This window comes from Falco naumanni, chromosome 2 (genome assembly GCF_017639655.2).
Source record: "Falco naumanni isolate bFalNau1 chromosome 2, bFalNau1.pat, whole genome shotgun sequence".
NCBI classification, from domain to species: Eukaryota; Metazoa; Chordata; class Aves; order Falconiformes; family Falconidae; genus Falco; species Falco naumanni.
In genome coordinates this window covers 14,629,626-14,648,375 of record NC_054055.1, presented here as the reverse complement: position 1 = coordinate 14,648,375, position 18,750 = coordinate 14,629,626, and the positions used below count along the sequence as shown (strand labels likewise).

General features: G+C 39.5%; 1 protein-coding gene across 6 annotated transcripts in view; it reads left to right on the top strand.

Annotated features, from left to right (window-relative positions):
- The window catches only part of FRY (FRY microtubule binding protein), a 217,443-nt gene that overhangs the window by 39,058 nt on the left and 159,635 nt on the right, over positions 1-18,750 (top strand). For 5 of the 6 annotated variants that reach the window (XM_040583935.1, XM_040583933.1, XM_040583934.1 and 2 more), the window contains exon 1: positions 3,682-4,419. The exons of the other annotated variant lie outside the window; for it this stretch is intronic. In XM_040583935.1, the coding sequence (XP_040439869.1) occupies positions 4,350-4,419 (70 nt within the window). In that variant the 5' untranslated portion in view covers positions 3,682-4,349. Of the gene's footprint in view, positions 1-3,681; positions 4,420-18,750 lie in introns of those variants that run through there. 6 annotated transcript variants of the gene reach the window in all.

Below are 18,750 nucleotides of genomic sequence, written 5' to 3'. Positions count from 1 at the left end.
TTATGTAATGGTAGAAATTGGTAAGATTTTAACTGGTTGCGCTTTTAATTTTAAAGCAGCTGTCAGAGCAAAAGTTAAATTCAGACGCGCTTATGTTCTGGGCGGTACTTTCTAAAGCAGAACTGTTAATGGAGGACTATCAACCCTGAAGTAAATTTTAACAATAGTATTGAATACTGTGCTGCAAGCACCTGTATTGAAGTAGTGGGGCAGTTTATCCTCTTGTGGCTCATTAGACTGCCCTGTGGACTGAAAGCAGTTTCTTAGTCCGTACCTCTCCTGAGTACAACTGTGAGATCAGGAAGCGTAATGTAAAAGTTGTATTCTGTATGAACTCTTGCATACAATGCTAAAAATAAACAATCTGAGAGTGGTGGCATTTTTCTTCAATATGCTTTGTCTTAAGACATCCATTAAGTTTTCAATATTTTAGTACAACAGCATATTGTCAGTGGAAGTGCACAATATGTAAATGTGTTCTTCAGAAAGAATACTAAAAGGTGAAAGCAATGAGATTCTGTACTGTATATTATTGTTAATATTAATGCAATGTTAAAAAAAAAAAAAAAAGACTGCTATACATTAAATGGAATTACTTTGGCTCCAAATTATTTTGGAGAAAAGTCAGTAAGAAAGGTCCTAGGAGATCTGGCACTCCTAGACAGAAAGCTGAATGTAGCTATAGCCTTTTTAATGGTAGTTCACAGGGAAGTGCCAGTAGGCATTGGGTGATACTTCAACATCTCGGACACAAACTCTACTTGCAGTAGTCAAATCCAGATAGCCTCGGCTGTGATAGCCCATTTATTTCTTCACCAAATGATCACAAAGCCAAAAAGAGATTGTGCTGGTTAGACTTGATAACTGGTGAAGACCAAGCAGGACATGTGACAGGAACATTATTGGATCGTGTTCCCTACAAGCTGATTTGAGATAAGCAAGGATAGGCCTGCAGTTTTGAAAGACAAACTGTGAGAAATAGAAGGAACTGGTTAGTGACAGTGAAGAAATAGGTACTTGCCTACAGGGGATGTCTAAAATTTTTTTGACTAGAAAGCACTGAAACCAACTTTGAACTTTTCATTCTGCCTGGGAGAGAAATGTGAGACCCTCAGGAGCATCCCACAGGGTCCCACCAGTCACCCATCTCACCTGGTATTCTCCTCCTGACAGCAGCAATAGAAGATGCCATTTGGCAACAGTGCACATGGGCACAGCCACTTTCTGCAGCCCACCCTCACACACCCCAGGGTGTGCATTGCTGTATTAGGGGTGTTAGAGGGGAGTACTTTCCTGCCTGGTCCTTTCAGCATCCTTTATAGACCCAAACTTGTGTTTATTATCAGCATTTTGGAGCTGCTAATGCAGTCTAACTCCACGACTTCCAGTAACACCAAGTTCCAGAAACTCACAACTTGCTGAAGAAAGAAACGCTGTCTTCTGTTTGTTTTAAACTGATCTCCCAGTCATTTCATTGTATGCTCCACCATTCTATGGAAAAGGACCGCAGAGTTATTGGAAGAGTCCCCAGCTGCATTGTTAGCGAAGACAGTTGGGGCTTGGAGGTTAGAGGGTGTCAGTTTAAAATGAGCACTATCAGAAGTTCATCTTAGGAAGAACATGTGAAGGGATTAAAAGCAAATGGTTAAAGGTCCTTGGTCCTTTACTATTTTGATACAGGAACATCAGTTTTAAAGGGTCCATTATCCAGTGAAGATGAGCGATAGAGTAAGAATAAGATACAAGTACTAACTAAGTGTATGCCTTGCCTTTATTTCCATAAGGATGGGGTCTTGTAGAGGAACAGAGGCAGGTGTTAATAGTACAAACAAACCCCAAAATCAATTATGAGGTGGAAAAAACCATCAAAGATCTTCAAACCAACATTACAAAAAACAGATGACTTTGCATTCATAATAACAGAAGAGTAGGCATATGAAGTTGCAGCTCAGGTAATAAAACTTTGGTGAATTTACCACAAGAGAGATTCTGCCTTGTAAATATAAACCACAGAATTTAGGGGCGGAAAATGAGCTCTACCAACAGAGAGGCTGCTTGACCTCAGCCGCACTCAAGGCTTTGAAACAGAATTTGGTAGAAGATGATATTTAAAGGTGTGGATTTAATTGAAAATTGGATAAAATCCAATTCAGATTTAGGAAAGACAACTATTTGCTGATTAACCTTATATTGTTATTTTCAGTCAGAGAATTGTGATATAATTAATATATCAGTCATCTTCAGAAAAGCATTTGATGTAGCACCACAGGGGAAACTATTACTTAAACCTGGAACATAGGAATTAATGCAGCAAACTTCTAAACCTACCTGGCATCGTATCTGCTGAAAAGTCAATTAGTGGGATGGTAGGAAGTCATCAGTCCAAGGTCCTTGGGACTTGCCATATTTGGTATTAAATTTAACTTTAATTGTAAAAAATTGGAGTGTGCTGGTTGAAGGTGGTACAATGAGGAGGCATTGTCGGGCAGGGGGATAGCAGGTCCTCAGGAAAGAAAATTGGGGCCCCAAATTGACAACAATGGGATAATATTTAAATAGGGAGGAAGACCTGATCAGATCTCTTTAATAGCTGGTGAGATCAAACCTGAGATAATCTGAACATTTCTGATAGGCCATGTTCATGAAAGGGTGTAAACTGATTTTGAGTCAACTTCATTTAGGAACTGAAAGAAGGTTTATAAAGTGAGTTTCTACAACTGCTTTCCATTAGTGAGGACACAAAACCTTATCTCTAGATGAGGTATGTTTACAGAAGACATTTAGCATATTTTCAGTGAGAACCATGGGAGTTTGGACTCAGTGACCCCTGTGTTCCTCTGTCTCCCGTCCAAACATCAAATATTCTGCATACTGAAACTAAAAATAATGCACAAATAGAATTGCTGACAAAGTTTTTAGAAGCAGTAGCAGCAGACAAGCTCTATTTTGGTTCAGATACTGTAATTATGAGATGCTGCAGGAAATTTATTCCACTAAATGAGAAAAGAAATACTGTTATTCCCAGGAAATAGTATCTGGAAGGATGACACCAAGAATATGTGAAACAAAAAAATTCTGGGGAAACTGATTCTTCTTATTTTTCTTCATTATCATTAAAATATGCATAGTGATGTACTGTGATTATTTGAAATAAAACCTTAGGAATATGAGAATAGTAGCTAGCAATTAAGTACTTCATAGAAAATACAGAGAGATTAACAAGCAGTGAATTGCTTCAGCCTCATTTTCTTACATGACTTCCTTATGTGAATTCAGTTCCTTTTTTAAAAAAAACATTATTCAAGATAAAAATGACATCAAACTGAGAATTTTCAATGGCTCTTTCGGAGGTGAATACCAAGCAGTGAGCTCTCTGGTTTATTTGCCATTATGAATTCAGCTTGCTGCCTCTCATCTTTGTTGGGGGGGGGAGGGGGGCGGCAGCGGGGGGGGGGGGGGGGGGGGTGTCGGATCAAGAAAAAAATGTCAACACGTTTTTCTGTAGCAGGGAAAGAAAAGCAGAAGCAGCCAGTCTGAATGCTGTGTTTTTAGTGCTTTGGAAGTGGTTCTCTTGTGCAACTGGGCTGAGGGAGAGCCTGTTTTTTTTCCCCCCCAACGTCACTGCAATCAGATATAAGGGTGCAGCTCTGCTTTACCGCAGCATGATGCAGTTGTGTACAGTTCAGCGTGCTCTTCTTGGAAACAGGCGGAAGGAGGGCAGCTGACCAGAGCATGCAGAGGATATTCATTAGAGGTTGGGTTTTTTTCCTAAAGCTAAACAGTACGTGTGAAATTCCTCCAGCTGCAGAAGAGAAGGTTTTAGTGGGGCTTCAGGTTGATACTTGGTTCACAAGAGGAGGTGCGTATGCTCAGGCTGTCAGCTTCTGATGGGAAAAAAAGCTTCAGACAGGCAGACTGCACGTTACTGAAAGCACAGCTCAGACACCCTTCGGGAAGATACTCTAACAGTCCTTATGGAACAAGTGCTGTGGTACTGCATATGCCTTAACTGAACGGAAGAAATTTGCCCAGTTGTGGAATGGAATAAATGAAAATACATACTGAGGGGGTGAGGGAATAAAATACTCTGCAGATAGAGTTAAGTACGAGCCCTGGAGGAAGAGCAAAGGACAAAAATCTCACGGTGTGTTTTTGTTGTTGTTGAGCATTTTTTTTTTTCTTTTTAATGAGCTTACCTACCATGAACGGAAGAAGTGGATCTGCGGAGACTTCATTTCCTCCTCTGACCCCTCGTTTACATCACTAACTGGTGACAGTCACATCTACATACATAGTACCTGCCACTTCAGCTGCTCAGAATCATAGAAGTCTCTTTGTATGCAGCAGACATGGCTAGCCAGCAGGATTCAGGCTTCTTTGAAATCAGTATCAAATATTTACTGAAATCCTGGAGCAATAGTGAGTAGCAGAAGAGTAATTTTTTCATATTATGCATTGCATGGTAAATAGCTAGGATAACCTAAAGGATAAAGTCTTACGTTTCTATATGTTTGTGTTATATAAACCAAATAATTTTTGCTTTCATCAGCTCTAAAAATCAGAATGTCAGAGATTTAAATAGGTTTCATTAACTGCAAAGGCTGTAATGAGATTATACTAGATTTTGCTTGACTGAATTCTGAAGTTAGGCTGCTTTCTGGCTCTGTCTAATAGTACATTGCAGGGAGTGCATTCCAAACAGTGTTTCCTGCCTACATGTTTATTTGATTTGTTCAGGTTTTATCTAAATATTTTTGAAAATGCTGTTTAATCACAAGGGTGTGGCACTGCTCAGAGTTGTTTTTTATTAATTGTGCACCGAGCACAAAAATACAATGATTATACTTCAAGACTGAAAGTCATTATTTTAATGTGATGAAAAGCAAAACATCAGTTGCACTTCCCACCCTCTACGCTTAATTTCAGAATCTTATGCAATATTTCCATCCAGAAAGAATCCATCTGTTTATCTAATCCAGGCTGGGTTTTGCAGAATGTAAACAAATAGCATTTTAGTCTTCCTTGGTCTTTTCAGTATTGCTGTTCCAGATTTCCATTGCTGTTTAAGTTAATCGCTCTTCAGATTTTTAGAATATTATGTAATGAAGAGTTCTGAATAAAATTTAGTGCTTGTGAATATATTCAGATTAGGTAAGGCCATGGGATAACTCCAGAAATTTGCTTTTTAATTTAAAATACATGAACAGTATATTCCTTTTCTATAGAAACTTGTATTAACAGTGCTAAATCTCCATAATTAACAGTTTTTAAAAGATAGAACACAATGTCTCTGGAAAAATCCAACTTGGCTATGTGCGCAGTAAGGTTCTGATCATCCCCCTATCTATAATTGAATAACTTCTGCATAAAAGATTAGTATTTAAAATTCTATAATATAAAAAAATGCAAAATCCACTTAATACAAGGCATGTGTCTCAATACCTGCAAAGAAATAAAAATAGCACTGTATTAGATGTGTGACATGCAAGACTTGTCTTCATTAAATGATAACCATAGAAACTGTATTTTTCCAGGTCATTTGTAACCTCAGTAACACTGTAGTGCTTGTTTGAATCGTTTTTCTACCCCAAGTGTGTAGCCACCAGGGAATAATACTATTACCTAAACAGCATTGCTTATCTGCCCTCCTTCCAAAATATTTAGTGCATATTCATTCAAGTTAGTGATCCCACAAGGACTGGAAGGGAATTTTGTCATTTAGTTACCTTTTTGGAGTAATGTTAATCAAATACTGAGAACATAAGTGTGTATTGTGACAACACATATTTTATAACAAGCTAGTCACAGTTTATGACAGAAGAAAAACGAGACACTTTATGGTGCAGAAAATCAAGTAAGTTCTGGGATTTTTGTAATAGACTACTGTAACTTTGAGGCAAAGTAAAACTAGCACTTAAGAATATAAAATTGACTACATTATGGAATTAAATATATATTTTTTAGTATTTTCTTCTTTTTCCTCTATATCAAAGTATATTGGAAGTATTTCTAAACAGCAAAGCTGTTTTCTAGCCTGGAATTAGAAGTCCTTAAATTAAATTATGTTTTAAAGAAATGGGAATAGTATAGAAATAATTTGTATTTATGACATTCTTTTAGCTGATAATCACACTTTCTACTCTATTTGAATAAACAGTAAGAGGAATTACAATAAATTAGTCCAGGTTGACCTAGACTTGTTGCCTCTTTTTTTTTTTTTTTTCCCTTTCAGTCTGGAAGGCTATGTTCATAAATCTGTACGTATCCCTTCTAGCTGAAAAACAAACAATTTGATAAGAGGACAGTAGGGAGTTCAAAAGACCTAGAGCTTTCTTCAGCTCTGCTATGTGATGGGTGGAGCAGAGGAAAACACTTCCCTTGCTTGAGAAACTGCTGGGAAGCCTGCACATGCATGCACAGGAACATGTTTTTCAGAGGGCAGGTGCTGTGTCTGCATACCCAAGAGCAGAAGTAAGCTATAAATTATGCTGGGGCATTTACCTAGTAGAATTTGGTCTAACATACTGTTTTAAAAGAAAAATAACTTTGAGTCCTACACTATATGTTTTGCTCAAATGGTAATAGTGTAGAGGGTCTGGCCATGTATGTTTCTGTAAACTGGCACTCTAAAACAGTAGCTGTAAGTAGCATTTATCCTTTCTGGGCTTTGTAGTCCCACCAAAACCAGTCCTTTCTATTAATTTGTGTTTTGGCTTACACAGATCATTAACATTTTCTAAGAAATTGCCAACCACACCTATAGCCCATACTAGTCATTCTACCTGGGATGACAGTTTTCTCTGATTTTGCTAAGGTGTCTAGCAAACTAGCATTCTTGACATACTGGGCAGGATTTCAGTTCTGTGTTACACGGCACTTGCAGAGGTGTTCACCTAGCACACTGCTTGGATTTTCATGTTCATCAACCAGCTAAGGAGGCAAATAATTTATGGGCGCTGGAGTTGGTTCATTCCAGGAACCTGTTAACTGTTGTAGTCAGGATGATACAGTCAGCAATGTGGTCTCATTGAGCATGCACTCTTGTTCCTGGCGAACGAAAAAGCCAAGTCACAGTCTGGCCTTTCAATCATCCCACCAAGATGAGAGACCCTAAAATACTCTTTTGTGCAGCTCTCAAAACAGACTTTTGCTCTGCACTTGTCGATAAGATACCGTGCACGTCATGCAGTTCTGGAAGATATTCCTGTAATGTGCTGGAGATGGGATCAGAATTGGGATTCTTTGGTTGGAAAATAAGACAAAAATATTTTTTTTACCTGATCTTGTTTGTGTTCTCATGTTTTCCGAAATATTCAAGTGTTTCTGGTCAGTGCTGCATTAGTTAACAACTGAAATATTTGCATAATTTGAATAATTTTCATTACTACTTTTTGAAATCACTGCTAAAAGGCCATGCTTACTCAAGGTGAGTAGTGTTCAGTTGGCCCACTGAGGTCAATAAGATGACCTCAGTGAATAAAATAAGGCTCACCAAAAGTAGGATGATTAAGAGTCTCTTCCTCAGTTATGTTCTGGAAATAATGCAAAATACTTTTGGTAAACAATTATTTGTAATTTATTCAAAGAATAACATATGAACACAAATGTTAAGAATTTGAACGTGCTCTTTCCTCAGACTGTTTTTACTTTTTGAATCAATCAGATCATTAGATTTATTCTGAATTTAATTTCCAAGTGCATTTTTCAAATTCATAGTTTCAAAAAAAATCTAAATAGAAATTTAAAAATCAAACTACAAGATGCTGGAGTGCCATCAGTGTAGACTGCAGGAAGTTCTATAATAAACAGTTTCTAGATCACATCAGCTATTAAGTTTATCTTCCGTAGAAGAATCCAAACGGCACAGGCAGATGGCTCACTTGTGCTTACAAGTTAGCTCTTATGTGGACTGGTAGAAACTGCATTTCCTTGTCTTCCAGTTACTAGTGATAGATTTTAAGGTGGGTTTTTTTTGCATGATGAAATGAGAGAGCACATGTTACATACTGAACACTTTAATTTGCCACTTCTCATAGAATGAAGTTATCTTCAGGGCCTTATTTTAAGGATTACAGCACTTGTTTATCTACCTTTGCTTGGCAAGATGTTTTTTTTCTGTGGACTTACAATTAATTCAGACTCAGAATAAGGCTTTTTTCGGTATTAGGACTTCAGGTCTCTTTCCCGTGGCCCATATTTCCTTGTCTTCTTCCACAGGAGCCACCATCCACATCAAAATCCTCGTATCAGCATCCTCTTTATCTTCATGCTGTACAAAGCCCATTGCTCAATCCTCCTACTAAATACCAGTCTCTGTCTGTGCTCCTGTGCGCCGAGTCCCTGTAGCAGTGGCTGGGAAAAGCCACTGGGTGTTTACTAGTGGTGGTAACATCAGAGACAGCTTAGTCCTGGGGGCACCAGGCACCCCCATTAACTATTGCCTGCATTGCTCAAACACAGCAGCATCTCACAGGAGGACCTCTGGTGCCTCCACGGCTTTCTGGTCACATACCAAGCTGGATGCAGTGCTAGTATCAAAACAAGTTATGTTGTCAGAAGAGCATCAGGCATCAAAGAAACTTCTCAATGGCCAGTGTGAGGCCTGAGGGGTTGCTGGCTGCCAGGTGGTCAGCCATATTCTGCTCTGCTCTTGAAGATAAGTTTCTACCATGTCAGGAATGGAAATGAATGAAGGACATTTAGTCCTTTGTTAAATGAATGTAATACAATTAGCAATAAAATTCAACCTTTTCACAAAAGATATTTGTCTTGTATCCATGAGCAAAAGAAAGGGAAGGTTGTGGGCAGTTTCTTAAGTAGAAGTCTGCATTATGTCCAAGTCCTGTGGTGCAGTAGTTTGATATTCTAGTAAGATTTTATTGTGCAGGAAGATGGTAACAGTTGTTTTGCAGGGGGTCACTTATCTGCAGGCAAACTTAGACCTATTTAAAGCTGAATACACTGAGCACACTGCTGTCACACTTAGGGACTGTAGCAATATGCTGATGAAGAAAAGAGTCTCCATGTTTCTCAGAGGCCACTTAAACACATTCACTGAACAAGAAGAACCTCTCCTTCCCTGCCATCTCTTGCTCTAGCATTCGTACTCTTGCAGACCCAAAGTAAGCTGATTCAAGAAGCCGATGTGCTGCAAATTCACCTTGCAGGGAAAGGATCAGTTCTTGCCTGAAGTGAATGGGTGGCCTGCAGCTGGGAAAGGGACCCAGTGCCTGTGGCAGTGGTAAGCAGGAGGGCAGGCTGGCACTGATCTGGAAAATGCAGCCTGCGTTGGGACCGTGCTTGGACCTGCTCCTCTTGCTTGCTATTGAGGACTCACCCTCTGCTCTTGTGAGACCCCACCTGGAGTACTGCGTTCAGCTCTGGGGCTTGGACCTGTTGGAGAGGGTCTAGAGGAGGGTCATCAAGATGCTCAGAGGGCTGGAGCACCTCTCCTGTGAAGACAGGCTGAGAGAGTTGGGGTTGTGCAGCCTGGAGAAGAGAAGGCTCCAGGGACACCTTAGAGCAGCCTTCCAGCACCTAAAGGGGCCATACAGGAAGAACAGGGACTTTTCACAAGGGCATGTACTGATAGGACAAGGGGGAATGGCTTTAAACTGAAAAAGGGTAGGTTTACATTAGATATAAGGAAGAAATTGTTCACGGTGAGGGTGGTGAGACACTGGAACAAGTTGTCCAGGGATGTTACGGGTGCTCCATCCCTGGCAGTGCTCAAGGCCAGTTTGAATGGGACTTTGAGCAACCTGGTCTAGTGGAAGGTGTCCCTGCCCATGGCAGGGAGACTGGAACTAGATGATCTTTAAGGTCCCTTCCAACCCAAGTCATTCTATGAATCTATGGTTCTATGACAATACACCTGCAGAAAGCTGGGCACTTCCACAGCCTCCACTTTTAGGGAGCCCTGGGGACAAAGGTTAGCATCTGCTCAGGCCTTGGCATGTGACTCTGCTTTGGACAAAGGATGCTATTAATTCAGGCTGTCTTGCTACTTGAAGGGAATTGATTCCACTATCCATTGAGCCTGCAATTAGGATGCTTAGTATATTTTTCAGCTCTAAGTAGTCTGTGATTGTCAGCAGAAAAGTGACTTGCTTGATAGTGATGACTGTTATCTCCCAGGACAACTTTATATTTGTCTGAAGATCTGATCCTCTTCTCCACAGAGCTGTAGGGAAAGGTATTAAGTCAGAATGTTTAGGCTGTTTGTATTCTGGGGGTACACATTTTAGAACTTGCATTTTGATATGGTTTTCCTAAGAAGAAAGGGAAAGTGGAAGGTTTATTACTTTGGGACCCAAGAACTCTTAGGATTTTTGTTTATTTTGATGTTTGCTACTCTGTTCAGGACCTTCCATAAAAATTTCTGTCATATTGGGAGGAAAATATGATGAATCAGAAATGTTCTACTGCAAACTTCAATTTATTTACAGAATGAGTTTGCTTGTCATTAAGAAGTTTGAATTACTGTAGTAATAATCTACAGATAGTTTGAGTGCAATCTTAGTACATAAATTTTTCTGGTAAAACTTCAGTCCTAATCTCAAAATATAAAATAGTCTGGAAACTGGGCATAAACTAGGCATAGATAATCACTGGTAGATATTCCATAAAGGTTCCAGTAATTTTACTTGTGGTAAAAACAAAACTATTCTTTTATACTACTGGTATCCACTTTGAGTGAATAATTTGTAATATCCTTGGTTTTATCAAGTTACCAGCAGTTTGTTTTTTTCTATTAAAACTAGTTACTATTCAAAAGTGTCAGGGAAAGAACTAACAGTTCTTGTGGTTTCTTCTATGTATATAAAATACCACTGAATAAGCTGTAGTATCTTTGATTTTTATATGTATATATAAATACAAAATTTATAAATATATAAAAGGGAATATATGTAAGTATAAGGGAAGTAATAATACATAGGTTATCTTAGGTGTATAAAATGTGTGAAAATGTTCCAAGTTTAGTAATGGAGTATATAAGCCAAATTGCTACTTACCATCCCTTTTGTATTTTATTCACTTTTGATGCAATCATTTCATCAATAGTTTAACATCTCTTCTGTATATTGACTTGTGGACAGTAGGAAGCAGGCTCCACACCTCCAGAATTACAACTGCATGGGCTTGACCAGCTTTATTTTCTGTATTCATTCCTGAGTTTCTAAGCAATCAGTAAGTGCTCTGACACTTGCTATGAGTTGGTAGCTCTGGAGACTGAATTCCTGTGGGTGTTGAACCCACAATGGGCATATGTGGCATTGCAGCAGCTGTGCCTGGGAAGAGTAGTTCCACCCCAGCCTCTTGTCCCTGTCCCCATATTCCTACTCCTTCTCTCCCACCCTAATTACCCATGGAGTTAATATCCTGACAGTTAAACTTTCTAAAATGGTGTAGATGCTGGTGTCAGCATAAGGAAGGGCATAAGGATACACAACTAGGAGCAGGAGGTAGTTTTGTCTGATACCTGCTATTAGGCTGGTAGAACTGTATTGTAAATTGTATTTACTTTCTTAATAGTGACTGCTGTAACTGTGCCTGCTTCTGAATATCGGAGCCAGTTCCTTCTCTGACCCAATCTAGCTTTTGCATCCCTCTTTTCTCTGCTTCAGAGCATCAGTAGTGATGCTATTGTTGACTATCGTTGTTTCCATAATAAATATGGACTGCAGAATAATTTCACAGAGGTAGGTAGCAGAATTATTTGCAAGTTGCTAGTTTTTCATTCACTGCAGTTACAACTAGATTTGAAGGAAAATCCCTTCTCTCGTAACATACTTTATTCTGAATCATCCAATCCTTTGTCTTTTACATCAGCCAAAAGGAATACTAAACACAGTGTTCAAACTTTACAGCAGCTCTTTCAGCCAGATATTGTAAGTTCTTGTACTGTTTGTATTTTTCAAGAATGAAAATGGAAAGATGCTCAATAGTACGACAAAGCAGGGCAAGACATCTGCCAACCAGCTCATCAGCCTGCTGAGAGCTTGTTACAAGGAAGGACAGCAGAGGGATGTTATGACCCATCGTTCAGTAAGGTAGCAGTGAATAGGGGTGGAAAGCAAAGGGTTCAGGGCAAAGGGAACAAGAGAGTCCTCAGGTACTATAAAGGATTAAGAGACACCCACCTTAAGTGTGTTTATACAAATACATGCACTCTGGAAAACATGCAGGAAGAAGTCAAGTGCTGCATGAAGTCACAAGACTGCGCCATCATAGCTGTAGCAGGCTTGGTGTTAGTAGTGTTGTGATGGATGGATACAAGCTCTTCAGGAAGGATCTGCAGGGAAGATAAAGAGTGGAGTCTGCTCTTTTTGAAGGAGCTCCTCACATGTATGGAACTCCTCTATGGGATGGGTAGGTGACAGTGTGTTTGAGAGTTTGTGGGTCGGGATCAGAAGAGAGAACTATTAGGGTTACAGGGTGACGGTGGGAATCTGTTACAGGTGAGCTGATCAGGGTAAAGAAGTGGACAAAACATTCTTTAAAAACCCAAGGAAGTTGATAAATTGCTGATGTTCGTTCACAGGAGGGACTTGAACCTCCTGATGTCCGCTGGAAGTGCAACATAGGAAGACAGTCAAGATTTCTTGAGGGTGTTGAAAGTAGCCTCTTGATACATGGACTTACGAGGGGTGAAGTGCAGCTGAGTCTGCTATCCACTAGCAAGGAAGAACTGGTTGGAGTTCAAGATCCTGAGAGGAGTGAGGAAAGAGGGCAACAGAGTACAGAACTTGGACTTTAGGAGAGCAGATTTCAGTTTTTCAGATTTCAGAAACTGTTAGGTAGCATCCCAAGGGAGGCAGCTCTGAAACGCAAAGGAGCTTATGAAAGCTGGCAGGTCTTTGAGGTCAGCATCTTCCAGGCACGAGAATGGGACACCCCAATACTCAAGGAAATGAGCAGACATACGAAGAGACCAGCTTGGCTTATCAGAGACCTCATGGCTAAGCTCTAATGCAAAAAAGGTAGTATATCAGAGGTGGAAGCAGGGGTTGGCTACAAAAGATGAATTTATAGACATTGTCTGGGCATGCAGGGATGGTGCTTGGAAATCCAAAGCTCAACTGGAGATGGGAATTGCAAGGGATATCAAAGGCAACAAGAAGAATTTCTCTTGCTTTCTTAGCAGTACGAGGCTGTACAAGGAGAATGTGGACCCATAGCTGAATGGGGCAGGGAAATTAGTGATAGTGGGCTGAGGTACTAAGCACTGTCTTTCCCTCAGTCTTCACAAGCAAGGTTTCTCCTGCCTCTTTCTGCCAGGTGCTGGCGTGTCCCTTGATACAGCAGTTCTGATAAGGGGGAAAGGTAGAATTTGTGCAAGTACGAGTTCAGGAGCACAAACTATCTTCCTCGCAGGAACTACTGAGAAGCCTGGCAAATCTGTACATACTTAGGATCTTTTATATGTTTCAAATTATAGTCACACTCAAAAATGAGGAACAGCAAAGTTTTTCCATTCAGAGCAGACAGCAGAGCTTGCTAAAACAAGTGGCTGAATAAAACACATCTGAGAAACTCTGGCTTCCTAGTTTGCTCTCAGCCAAGTAGCAGTGGTTTCCCCGAGTTTCCAAATGCTGCTTGCTTCCTCCTCTGCATGAAATACCGTGGTCACCAATATAGAGAGACCACCAACAATACTGCTATTTGTGCAAGGTGACTGATGCAACTGGTATTACAGAGTCGCCCAAGAGATTCAGCTCTGTCACATCCCAGAAGGGAGATTTTGGGCTGCTTTTCAGGCCACTGGTTTGAAGAGAATTCTGAGTGTTGTTTTGTAAATACTGTGGCAACACTGTAGTGACACTTATTAACATGTCTCCAGGGGAATATGTTGCTGATAAAGAACTAAATTAGGTGATTGCAGGCTTAGCAGAGAAGTTTCACACATTAAAAAAATTGGACCCTTTTGAGAGACATGCTATACAGTCTTTCTCCTGAATACTTCCTACGCTTTCAGAAATCTGCTGTCATCAAATGTAGCACTAATACATACAAGTAGAGAGGCTAGGGTGATTTTCACTAGTCAGTGAGAGGGTCAGAAATCATGATTTGTGTATGGCTGAATTGTGAATATATTAGATGGATTGACATTAGACAAGGACTGATCAAAAGAATATAACAGATCTTGATTATTATTGTTCTTGATTTAATTGTGAAGTTGCAGGTGGTTTTAGTTTTGTTTTGAAAGGTTTGACTTCGAAAGACTCATTTATATTCCCTTGAATTCCTAAGTAACCAGTAGTACCTGGCCTAGCACAGGGGTCTGCCAAAGGTATTGTTTTGCAGGAATTCTCCTGTAATTAAGTGATCGTGATACTAACATTCTTTCCTAATCTCTAGCTATCTAGCTCTCCTCTGTCTCTGTAACTTTGAAGAGTCTCCACTTGTATGTGTAGTAAGTGAACCTTTGAAGGATGTTCATTTATCAGTTTCTTTGGTTTGATACTGGTTCCCTTGAACAACTTTTGTTGAACAGAATGTACACAATTATCTATCTTACTGCATTTCTCATTGCTATTTATGAATGTCTTTCAATGTCTGGATCAATTTGGCTTTTTTAGCCAGAAGGATACCTGGATAGAGTTTGAGTCAAAGTTCTTCCTTGAGAGGTTTGCAGAGTAGGTTTCTGCATTTACTCACAGTAAGGTATCGTATGTTTTCAGAATTAGGTTTATTCTGTGCATATTACAGAGATATCATCTGTTGATAGTAGTCTTAAGCCACCTGACATGAGGTTTTGCAATTTATTCCCCTGTAACTGGAATTACTTTTAGTCTGCTTTCCAAGGCAAGAGAAGCTTATTCAGCCTGCCTGCCTTTTTTGAACCTATTTACCAATTTCAGAACAGTTCAAAGAAGTGTAGAATTCTATAAAGATCCCTGTGTTTCTACAGAATTTGTAAAATGAGGCTGTTAGTAAAGAGGTAAGTCCACCTATGAAAAATGGCAGCCTAAGCTTCCTGACTTCTTACACATAAGAAAATCCTTGCTGTGACAGCCTTTGTAAATACTTCAGCAGTGAAACAAGCTTCAGTCACATATTTGAGGACTGATCACAAAGCTCATAGTGTTGCTTATTTTAAAATACATTCACAAGATGAAAATTGACATTCATTACTTCAGATGCAGGGAAACTGCTGCAAATACCTTGCTTGTAATGGTCTACATTATTATAATATTCATATAGTGCTTCCCATCTGAAAGCTTTACAGACTTAAATTCTTTCAGCATTATTACATGAATATGAAAGATGGAAGTGTTATTCCTTCATTGCTATTACTGGGCAAATTGAAACAGAGAAATTAACTGAGAAACAAGATTACACATGAAACCTGTGTTAGAGCTGGAAATGAAACCTTGTCTTCTATTCCATTACTGGAGGAACTTTTCTTCCTTCACATTCTTGGTAGCCAAACGACACACTGTGAATCATGACTCAACCAGTTATTATTTGTAATGAGATTTTTAATTGGCAGTAAGTAGGCATTTTAAAATGGAAATTGTATTATTTTAAATTCCACAGGGTGCATTTTGTGGCTACTGATGTCTTAAATGAAGAGAAAATTATTTAGCTGTAATTCTTTTTCTTAGAAGGCAGATGTTTGAAACAACTAACCTCACTACACCCTTTACCTGTGTGCCATTTGAACTAAAGCTAGGCAGTTAGTTTGATTTTTGTTCTGTTACTCACAGGCAGGAAAATGCGGCAGAGAAATGTATATATTCTTTACTGGGATGAGTGCTTGATCAAGAGCAATAACTCTCTGGGAATCAAAAGTTGGAAAGTATTGCTTTTGAAATACAGAAGTCTACTGCAGGGTTTGCCGTAAATTAAGCAGTCCCATCTTGTCCATGTTGAATCCTTAACATGTATGTCGTAAAATCAGAGATGGAAATATTTTCAAAGGGAAAGGGAAATTAAATTTTTTTATTGCTTTTACTCATTTGTCTGTCATGTATTCAAGCATTAAGGGGCAGGGCAGGTAGAAGTGGGTGTTATAGGGAGCTGCAGACTTCTACGGCAAGTGAAATTACTGGAATCATTGCAGTTACTATTTTAATGAACTTTTAAACCCGAATTGTTAATATAGACAGGTTGCAATTTTATAAAACAATAGAAGAAAAGAGAATATTTTTTAATGATTATGTGTGTATATTATTCTGCCTACCTTTTTTGTGTAAAAACCCTTATTTTTTGTTGCTGGTGATTTTTCTTGAGCTCCACAGTTTGGGGTAAAGCACTTCTGAACTTAAGGTCCCTGAAGGTGAATTTTGGAATTTTCTGCAGAAATGGTTCTGCCCTTTCTGAGAATGGGAAAATGCAAAAGCACTGTTTGTTCGTGTTAAGAATTCTCTTGAAGAGGATCTTGGGGGTGGGTGGGGGACAGACGCCTTAAAGCCAGCTGCCTCTGTGTGGTGATTGCACAAGGAAAGTGAGGGTGGAGGAGAGAGTGAATTTGGAATAAAAGCCCAGCAAAGAGCCAATGGGAGCGAAGGAAGAAGAGGCAGAGGAGTCATCGTTGGGGAGGAACCTGAAATAGGGGAATTGATACTTCCCGGGCAGTGGGAGTGGAAATGAAGAGTGACTGGTAGAAGGTGGGGCCAAGTGGGGACTGAAAAGAGGTGGGTGAAGGGGCAGGGACAGGTGGAGGGATGTGACGGGAGCAGGAAGGCTGGGACGACAAGATGAGCAATGTTTAGCTAGGCAAGGGCAACAGCACACGGGAGTCTGGGACTGGAGTGGGGAGCCTGAAGTGGGGAAGACACAGTCATGATGAGACACCAGATTGTAGAGATGGAGTAAAAAGGGAGCAGCTGGGGAGATGGGGGAGGTGAGAGACAGAGAAATCCCCTCCCAAGCACAGAATGCAGTGCAAGAGTCTGACTTCCATCCTTGTCCTTGCTTTATAGCAAATCCCTCCAGCAAAGGGTATGCCTTGCTTTGCCTTAGTGCTTGGGTTAGATGACAGAAAGTGATAAATGTTGCCGGGTAAGGAGAGCAGCAAGTGACTTGTGTGTGCTGTTAAGGTAACTGGGTCAACAGTTGGTTCATTTGGCATCAGATTAATCATATAGCCACTATATCACCTCACTTTTGAAAGCCTGAGTCCAGTGAGGTAATGCAGCACACAGTGGAAAGCACATAGATGTACAAAGAAATATTCTTACCAATTATTATTCTATTTATTATTACTTGTAATGCAGTAGGAGGTAACTTCCTAACACATTTCTCCTCCAATGCAGCAGGTAGTGTGTAAGCTAATAATAAAAGCTAGTCTCCCCTAGGATCTCCCAAGGGAGGATGTCAGACAGATCTTGGTGGGGGCTTTTCTCAGAGTTCTCAGCTGAATGAAGAAACAGACCCTGTATTTATGTATTAGTGAATATTGGGGTGTCACTCAGCATACTTTCAAGGATAATAATTTTATGAGCAGTGTGTTAAAAACTGGCACGAAACACTGTAAGTAAAGCATCCTTGCTGGTGGTTTGTTGTCAGATTGAGCTAAGCAGTTGGGTGCTGCAGGGATGGACTCAAGGCTTTATTTTATTTTATATCTTCATTAGGGATCTGGAAGAAAGTAAATAGCACGTTAATGACTTTTGTGGTGATCCTTACATTAGAGTACATAAGTATCAAGTGAAGAAAAAGGAGGGAGGAAAAGAGTAGTCAAATGGTATAAGGGGTTATTTAGAGAAAAAAAATCTGAAAATGTACATTCTATGGGAATCTGTAAATATATATTGAGAGAGAATTTATTTGAGAACCAAGACTGACTATGTTTTTAAACTGTAGTGTAAGGGCCATCAGTTCACTGGAAGGAGAGACATAGGGTTAACTGTCTTCTGCAGCTGCAGTGAGAGTTGGTCCATGGGCATGCATAGCTGCACCTGGGCCAGTTCCCAACTCTCTTTTGCCCCAAGTGGGACTCCCAGAGGTCTCTTCACTGCAGCAGAGCTCTGAGAATGGCAGCTGCAAGTAAGCGTTATTCATTTATTTGAGGACAGACAGTAGTCCTTCAAGGAGTAACATGGAAGCATCACGCTACTGGCAAGTTAGATTTTTTTTTAAAATTTATCATGTGCTTATGATATTAATAGAAACAGAATGGCTTTCTGCCTAATATTAATACCATTCTTTCTAGTTTGCCATAAAGTCTATTATTACTTTATGCAGTCATTTTCTTGTCACAAAAAGGAGTGTCTTCCTGCAAAGTAATGAGATAGCTTCTACAAAGTTGCTGCCGCTGATTTTAATCAAGTATTTTTCTCTATTAAGTGCAAAAGGGTGTATAATAGTAGGCATGTCCTCTTGCACAGCTAGCACATAGCCTAAAAATTTACATACTGAATTTCAGCCTTATTGGTAAATTACCCTAAAGCCTGGCTGGCTGAGATGTCATGCATTTTAAAGATTCCATTTATAGTATGACGATACTCTCAGGGCATGAATTTTGTTATAAAGTTTTCATTTGTATAGTATTAAATCCAGAAATGACATTCCAAGTTGATACAGTTTACCTTTATTATGTTGAATGTGTTTACCTGCTTTGTAGAAGCAGAGTTTGAAACGTTTAGCTGGAAGGTTTGAATCTATACATTATTGTTATACATGCATGTGTGTACGTGTAAATATGTATAACAAATTATATCTTGATAAATTAATGCAGAAAATTATCTTCAGCCATTAAACTTACGACACAAATGACCAGTGTGATCAATGACAATCTTT